This window comes from Homalodisca vitripennis, unplaced genomic scaffold, assembly GCF_021130785.1.
Source record: "Homalodisca vitripennis isolate AUS2020 unplaced genomic scaffold, UT_GWSS_2.1 ScUCBcl_58;HRSCAF=869, whole genome shotgun sequence".
NCBI lineage: Eukaryota > Metazoa > Arthropoda > Insecta > Hemiptera > Cicadellidae > Homalodisca > Homalodisca vitripennis.
In genome coordinates this window covers 211,195-220,293 of record NW_025776175.1, presented here as the reverse complement: position 1 = coordinate 220,293, position 9,099 = coordinate 211,195, and the positions used below count along the sequence as shown (strand labels likewise).

The window sequence follows — 9,099 nt, the reverse complement described above, 5'->3', positions numbered from 1 at the left end:
CAGAGAGATATCATCTCCCAGAGGTTTTATTCTTTGGATAACTTCTTCCAGCCAACGTTTGGTGTGTTCGTTGATGCAGGAAGCAATTAAAACACCTTTCTCTAGGTAGGTGCCCGCAAACGATGGAACGGAACCATCCTCCAGGGGTTGGATTTCTTCCATAATTGCGTCCTCGATGGCTTCTCCTTGCTCTGCACTAAGCTTCGCTTCCGGGTAGCCTTCGAGGGCTATGGCCATTTTAATCGCTGCGACCTCTCTGTAGGTAGCCTTGGGTGTGCTACCAGAGGCCTCGGGATCGTGGGCTTCGGGCTTTTGGTTTTCCCTCCTAGCCTTCTTTGCGGGTCCCTCAGCGGAGGGCGGGGTGACCAAGGTGCCTCTGGGGCGTTTGGCCGACCCCACCCCCGCCTTGGTACCCGCAGTTGGGCCCGGAGTTGAGACCTCCTGCCGTTCGGGATTCTTTTTCTTCTTCTTTTTCCCCCTCCTCCACTTGGAAGGGTCAAAAGCTTCACCCTTTTCAAGAAGTTTAGCCTTTAGTGCTTCTCTTCTTTGAGCAGTGGTGAGATTGGGCCTCTTCATTCTGAGGTTGCCGAGTTGCTCTGTGGCATCATCCAGCGTACCTGTAGACCTGGGAGTGCTTGGGCTGTTGAGGAGCTGATCTTCTATATCTTGAAGGGATTTTACTTCCTCAGCGCTTGTACTGCCTTCCTCAGATAAAGCCTTGCCATGTATAGGAGCTTCAGTGTGCAATGGAACCTCCTGTGTTCCTAAGGCACTTTGTTGAGGAGAAGGTAGGGATGTTGGCATAACAACCTCTTGAGTTGTGTTGCCAGGTGGTGGTATGTGCGAGGTAGCTTCAGGAGCTACCTCAGCAGGAAGAGGTAGGTTAGAAACAGCTTCAGGAGCTGTTTCAAGGGTTGGTTTGTTTTGTTTTTTGTGTTTGCTTCTTTCCATGTTGTTCCCACGAGAAGCTAGGGAATGGAAGGTCCGCCCAGACAGAGCCCCGCATGCCTGGGTAAGCTGCTTTTAAACTGGAGGGTCGCCGGTGTCCAGAGTCCGCATAGTATAGACTGGTTTGCCACCAGCCATTCAGCCCTGGCCTACGCTGTTCCACCGTGGCTTGGCCCCTAGTGGGAGAAATGAAAGGGAAACTAGATCGAAGAGTTGAGGAACTTTACCTCAGATAGAAGAGAGTGAAGAAGAGAGATAGGCTGACACATAGAGAAGTGTGCCAGCCATAGGCCTCCAGAACAAGAAGAGAAGGGATCTGGAGCATTAGCTAGGGTACCTCGGGGTCGCCACTACCCGTACGGCCTTGAAAGTAAATCCCTAAGTTTTATAGTGACTTTTTCAAAAACCTTTAAACTTCCCTAAGCTTTACAGTTGAAATTGTGTATTTGGAATTTATTACCTTAGCTCTTTTTTACTTACAACCAAAGGTTCCTCATACGGTATCATTCGTGTCTTTAGAAAATGTTAATTTCTATCTTATCAGGATATTATTGAACTAAAAAATACCATTTTGTAGATAGTAACAACAGTATTGTAAAAGTTTCTATTTTTATCTGTAAACCCTTTATTATTATTTTTACGTATTATTATTAAACTAAAATAATTTTTATTAAAAAAAATTAGCCCTAATTAGGCTATTTTAAACCTTAAAGCTGCATTTTTCTATATATGGGTTTTTCCAATGTTTATCTTTGTACTTTTATAATACTTACAATTAAAAGGGTTATCATCTTTAATCTGTTGTCTACTCTTTCATTGCTTTAATTCCTTTTAGCACACTTATAAATAGGCGGAACAGTGATATGGATAAGAGGCACATCTAAAGAAGTAAAATAAAATAAAGGCAAAAGAATTCTGGAATAGTGGCATAACTTAAAAAAATCCAATAAATATTGCAAAAGTTTTCTAGAAAAGTGGTACAACTCAAAATAAACTAATTAAACTTTTTTTGTAAGAAACTTAGCAGTAAAACACCTATGAAAACCTCTTGTATCAATTACTCCATAGCTATAAATATAATTAAAAAAAACCAATCAAGGTTTTCAGCTTTACATTAGCGAGGCAAGAATGACAAAACTTTATTTTGCTTCTCCTGAAAAATGACAATTTTTTAGTTGTGCCAGTATTCTTCTGGGTGTGCGATTTATTCCCGACTCCTAGCTTCATCGCGGAGCGATATCGTTTTAGTAAGCGAGTACAGTTGGAAGGCGAGTCGGTTGCCGAGTATATTGCAAATTTGAAAAAAATGACAACCCATTGTGACTTTGGCGCGTCGCTAAATGATTACTTGAGAGACAGACTGGTGAGTGGCATCAGAAGTGAAAGTTCCAAACAAAAACTTTTATCGGAAGCCTCGTTAACGTTCGAGCAAGCGACCAAAATAGTGCTTTCAATGGAGCAAGCAGAAAAATCGGCGGCAGCTCTATCAGTCGGAAGACCCGAGCGGATCCATCAGTTGAGCAGCGTGGTGGCCAGGAGGGGGAGATTCGGCAATGGCGCACCGCATTCCCAGACGCATTCCCAGACAGCACGGAGCGACAACGCTGGAGCGGCCTGGAGGGGAGCAGGGGGGACAGCCAAGGTCAGCGGCTGCACGTCATCTGGGCCTGCTGGACGGCAGCGGCGATCCCCGCCAGGTGGCAGTGGCAGTGCGCAATGTTTATGTTGTGACCTCACAGGGCATTTCCGTTCACAGTGCAGGTTATTAGGTGTGAAGTGTCATTTCTGTGGTAAACAAAACCACATAGCAAAAGTGTGTCGTTCTAAGTTAGCTGGTCGGCAAGGTACAAATGTAAATAGAGATAAGACTAATTTTAGAGATAGTAAAAGCACTGGGAATTCCAAAAATTATCGCAAACATAACTACCTAGAAGGTGTTGATGACAGTAATCAGGTGTCAGGGGACACTGAGCAATTTGTGGATGATGTAGCCAATTTATTTAGGATGAATGAAAAGGTGACTGACAGGGTCAATGTAGACCCAATTCTGCTTGATTTAATTGTTAATGGTAAAAGCTTAACGTTTGAGGTTGATACAGGGGCTTCTGTGAGTGTTTGCAGTGAGGAATATTACAATTCTCATTTCCAGATGTGTAAATTAGAACCTAGTGAGTTGACACTCAGCTCTTATACCGATCAACCTATCACACCTGTAGGCAAGATCGAAGTTGAAGTTAATTATAACAAAGTAATGGACTTGTATGTCATCAAGTCTGGTGCTCATCCACTTATATGTAGGGAATGGTTAAGTGCTCTAGGGGTTGAAATTTCGTTTAAAAATAATGACAGGTTATTTGAGATAAGTAAAACCGATGCCGATAGTTGTCTTGAACTTAAGAACAAGTTGTTCAAAGAATTTCCTAAGGTTTCAGTGACGAGATAGGTTGTTTTAAAGGCGAGCCTGTAAAGTTAACAGTAAAAGAAAACACGGTTCCTAAATATTTCAAACCTAGGCCAATACCTTTTTCCCTGAAAGCCAAGGTTGAAAACGAACTAGCTAGGCTAGTAGATGAGAAAGTGTTAATACCTGTAAGTAGCTCAGATTGGGGTACGCCCATAGTTCCTGTATTAACCCGTGAGGGGTCCCCTTGTTAGATGCCATCTAACAAAATAGTAGCTCTGAAGAAATTTTTTTTATTTTCTAATTTAGCCTCCTGAATCTTAGCAAGTGCCTCATAGGCTATATAACACGTGTTTTCACTGTGGTTGTGATATGATTCATGCGTAGGCAGTGGTGGGGGGAGGGGTGGAAGCGCGCGCCGCATACTCTGTTAGTTGCCATCTCGACACGGGACCATTCACGTTGGCGCATTAGTTAGGCGACATCTATACACGGGACTGATCGCGTTAGCGTTTTGTATGCTTAGTTCGCGTTTCTTATGAACAAAGTTTTTAGTCTTTTATTGTTATTTGAGTGTCTAAGTGAAACATTTTAGCGTAGAATTAATTTCAAGTGTCACTTAGTGTGGTGTTATGCAGTTTAGCATTGGAAAACTTCAAGATGTCTAAGATTCAAGATCATCTTATTCTTAGTTGGATTGAAGAGGATGAAGAGACTTTTCCTAATCTTGGTAGTGATAGTGAACAAGATGCTCCTTCAGAGCATTCACTCCACGATTCGAACACTGAACAGTCTGGTGAAAGTGACGGGGATCTAGAGGATGCAAATGTAAGCTTTACAAATCTGGATGCTCCATCAACGTCTGCTATGGACATAGCGGTGCACGAACCTGTAGCTCAGCCAGTAAGGGAGCCTGGACCTATCCAAGTGCAGAGTAGGAGACAACATCCCGGTCCAGTGTATGTAGGTAAGGATACTTTCACAAAATGGTACATTCATAAATCTGATGCTAGAAGAACGAAAACTTCTCAACAGAATATTATAAAAAAATTGCCAGGTGTAAAAGGCGCTGCTAAGAACAGTAGAACTATCTTTGATTCATGGAAACTTTTCTTCCCAGATCAAATGATTCAGAACATTGTCAACTTTACCAATGACGAGTTGGATGATATCTCCTCAAACTATGCTCGTGACAAACAAGATTGTCCTAATACTAATGTTGATGAATTGCTATCATTTTTTTGGGGTTCTTTATATGTTAGGAGTAAAAAAAGGAAACCACCTAAACACTAGTGAAATGTGGGTCAATGATGGAACTGCCCCTGACTTTTTCAAAGCAGTCATGTCTCAAAAAAGATTCCATCAGCTTGTAAGAGCAATCAGATTTGATGACAATAGAACCAGGGAGGAACGTAAAAAAAATTGACAACTTGGCTGCATTTAGGGATGTATTCGAAACTTTTGTCAGTTTGTGTAAGGAACACTACACTCCAGGAGAGTACGTTACTATTGATGAGATGCTGGAGGCATTTCGGGGAAGATGTAAGTTCAGACAATACCTGAGCAATAAACCAGACAAGTATGGTATAAACATTTATGCAATGTCGGACGCTCGAACATTCTATGTGTTGAACATGGAAATTTATCCGGGCAAACAGCCCCCGGGCCCTTATGCGTATGACAACTCAGCAAGTAGCGTGGTTTTGAGACTAATGGAACCTATCGACAGAACAGGAAGGAACATTACGATGGATAATTACTATACCTCTGTTCCCCTTGCCAATGAGTTGTTCATGCATCATAGAACCACTATAGTAGGGACTATAAAAAAAAATAAGCGAGAGATCCCAGATTCATTTAAAGATGTCAACGGTAGACCAGTAGGCAGCAGCATGTTTGCTTTTGGCTGTGACCCGAATAGAGCCACATTAGTCTCTTATGTCCCGAAAAAAAGGGAAAAATGTTTTGATGTTGTCGACATTTCATGATGATGACTCTATTGATCCCGATTCTGAGGCTAACAAACCAGAGGTCATTACTTTTTATAACATGACCAAAGGTGGGATCGATGTTGTAGACAGAAAGAAAAAGGACTACTCTGTAAAACGTATTAGTAACAGGTGGCCTTTGACGATTTTTTGTGGACTCCTGAATCTGGCAACTATAAATGGTCAGATTATCTACAACCTGAATACAAAAGACACCATGCAGAGGAGGACTTTCATAACGAGCCTTGCGAGGGACCTAGTAAAGCCGCATATTCTACATAGAGCTTCTATTCAGACCCTCTCACTCCCGTTGAGGACCAGCATCAGGGCTGTCGCCGGTGTAGAACTTCCTGAGCCAAACCCCCCACCAGGTAGGAATTGATCTTTTTTACCAGTAACTAAAACTGTATACATTTAATATTTGACCGATAAAAACACCTTGGTCTTACAAAAAACTCTAATACTTCTTGATTGTGAACACAATAAATTCTTTGATCCGATCCTACATATAAAAATATATATATATATATATATATATATATATATATATATATCTGTTTGTATTTTTTTCAGTTGTCGAGGGACGAAAACCAAGGTGTCACTACTGCCCTGTCAGGAAAAACAGGTTTACTCCATACAAATGCTCAGCTTGTGAAAGATCCGTATGCAAGGAGCACACTGCCAAAACAAGCTATTGGTGCCACAACTGTGCAGCAGAAGGGAACTAGATCTAAGTTTTTGTTTCTTGTATTAGTTTCCACTTCACATGCATTATTTTTACATTATCAATTTAATTTAGAATGTCTTAAGTAATAAAAAACATTTCCTTAGTAACTGAAAAAAATTATTTCAACCTTCTGCATGTGTAAGTAAATGGGGATAAATTAATAAAATTAAAATAATCCAATAGTTAGTAATTATTTTTGTTATTAGTTTTTTAAAATTGCCTGACACTTGTAAAATACAAATTAACTTATCAGGAAACAGGTACAAATTGCATTATAAGTGCAAGTTAAGATTTAAAAGCAATAGAGAGCAAATAGCAATAAAAAACGCAATGTTAGATGGCAGCTATACAGGTGACCTACTACGTAAGTGGAATATACGGGACTCCTCACGGGTTAAAGAAATGTGGTTCAGTCAGGATTTGCGGTGATTTTAAAGTAACCTTGAACCCTTGTTTAGAAGTAGAAAAATTTCCGTTACCAAGAATAGATGAGTTGTTTGCAAACCTGCAAAAGGGCGAGAAGTTTAGTAAGATCGATTTGTGTCAAGCATATACCCAATTAGAGTTAGATCCAGAGTCTCAGAAACTGTGTACCATAAGTACACACAAAGGTTTATTTTGCTATTCCCGTGTCCCTTTTGGCATAACTTCAGCAAGTGCTATTTTTCAAAAGAAAATAGAGCAGACTCTCCAGGGTATAGATCAAATTGCAGTATTTTTAGATGATATTCTAATAACCGCTGAAAATGATAAGGCTCATTATGAGAAGTTAAGAGAAGTGTGTAAGAGGTTGAATGAGAAAGGCTTAACTGTCAAAAAGAGTAAATGTACTTTCTTTGCTGACCAAGTAGAGTATTTGGGGTTTGTCATTGACAAACACGGTTTGCACACCGATCCCAAGAAAGTAGAAGCAATCAAGAACGCACCTATCCCAAAGAATGTCACAGAAATTAAATCGCTAATTGGGCTAATTAACTATTATTCCAAATTTCTTCCAAATTTGTCAAGCATTTTAAGCCCATTGTACAATTTATTAAAGAAAGACGTTCCATTTGATTTCAACAGGCAATGTGTTCAGGCATTTGATAGAGTAAAAGAACTGCTAAGTAACGAGACTATCTTAGCGCACTATGACGGCAAACTTCCGTTGAAGCTGGCGGTAGACGCGAGTTCTTTTGGACTAGGTGCGGTCCTGAGTGTTGTCACACCAGAAGGTATTGAAAAACCATTAGCATACCAGTCTAGAACGCTAACTAATGCTGAAAAGAACTACTCCCAGATCGATCGAGAGGCTCTAGCAATTGTCTGGGGCGTGAAGAAATTTAACCAATATCTGTATGGTAGGGAATTTACTTTATGTACGGACCACAAACCGCTTCTATCAATATTTGGTCCTCATAAGGGTTTGTCAGTGTTTAGCGCCAGCAGGTTGCAGCGATATAGTTTATTTTTGTCAGGGTACAAGTTTAATATAGAATATATAAAATCAGCTGATCACAGTAATGCCGACGCGTTCAGCAGGCTACCACTGACAATGAAAGAGCCGGAAGTGAGCGACGATGACCACTGGAAGGGCAGTTATTTGCATTGTCTTTTGGAAAGCTCAGTGCCTTTAACTTTTGAAAATGTACAAGCAGAAACGCTAGAAGCTCTAGTTTTATGCAAAGTTATTGGTTATGTAAGGCACGGGTGGCCCAATAGCATCCCTGGGGATGACAAGGAGTTGTTGCCATATTTTGCAAGGAGGGAGGAGTTGTCTATAGTAAATAATATATTGGTTTGGGGTTACAAAGTTGTCGTGCCTAGCAAAATGAGAAAATATGTGCTGGACGAGCTTCACTCATCCCACATGGGTATAGTCAAAATGAAATCGATAGCTCGTAGTTATGTTTGGTGGCCTAATATTGATGATCAAATTGTGTCCTTGGCAAATAATTGTTCTTCCTGTTTAATGGAGAGAAATAACCCTAGCAAGTGTCAGCTGCATACGTGGCATTATCCCTCAAGTCCATGGCAAAGGCTTCACATGGATTATTTAGGTCCGATTAATGGAAAAATGTATCTACTAATTGTTGATGCGCACAGCAAGTGGCTGGAAGTGTTTCCTGTAGCTTCCACTTCAGGCAATGTAGCCATAAATCATTTAAGAGATTTGTTCAGTAGGTTTGGCCTGTCAGAGACTGTCCACAGTGACAATGGTCCACCATTTTCCTCATTTGAATTTCATAATTTTATGTCAAACAATGGTATCAGACATACTTTGAGTCCTCCATACCATCCCATGAGTAACGGTTTGGCAGAGAACTCTGTCAAATATGCTAGGAATAAGATCAAATGGGCTTTACGTGATAAGAAAGATGTAAATATAGCTTTAAGTAGAATATTGTTTGATTATCGAAATGCTGTTCATGCTACCACCAATGAGACCCCAGCAAAGTTGATGTTTAATAGGCAATTAAGGACTAGGTTAGATTTATTAAGGCCTAACCTGTCAATGACAGTTAGTAAAAGACAAGACAAGCAAAAGGAGTATTTCTCTGGAACTAAAGTTAGACTATTTTATCCTGGTCAAAATGTAATTGTTAGGGACTATCGCACCCGCGACAAATGGGTTAGTGCTACGGTAATTAAGCAGATCAGCAATGTTATATACGAAGTTGAATTGACGTCTGGCATTGTGTTCAGACGGCATATTGATCAGATTATAGCCGTGCAGGGAGAGCCAGCTGATGTAAACAAACAGGTAGAATCAGCTGACGCTTTCGATGAAAGTTCCTCTTCCCCCCCCCCCCGGTCATGACGCCGGTGGTGGGGCGAGAGCCAATAGCGGTGAGTCCCCACTCTCCGCCGAGCGGCCGTGTGGCTCGCTCCCCTCCCCTCTCAGGCTGGTACTATACGGACGCTAAATGCGTCGCGTTAAATACGCTGCGCTATTTTTAATTTTGGATGGCAATGCAAGTCAATTTGAGCGACTATACGAGCGCAGTCTACGCGGCACGCTGCCCTCCAACTCGGCGTCGACGCATTTTTACGCG

The 9,099-nt window shown here is 41.1% G+C and overlaps 1 protein-coding gene across 1 annotated transcript; it reads left to right on the top strand.

Moving 5' to 3' along the window:
• The first annotated feature begins 4,928 nt into the window (after positions 1-4,928).
• On the top strand, positions 4,929-6,226 carry LOC124370213. Its single transcript, XM_046828503.1, has 2 exons — positions 4,929-5,708; positions 5,911-6,226. Exons 1-2 carry the CDS (start codon positions 5,288-5,290, stop codon positions 6,063-6,065), a joined length of 576 nt encoding a protein of 191 aa, XP_046684459.1. The 5' UTR covers positions 4,929-5,287; the 3' UTR covers positions 6,066-6,226.
• The last annotated feature ends 2,873 nt before the right edge of the window (positions 6,227-9,099 follow it).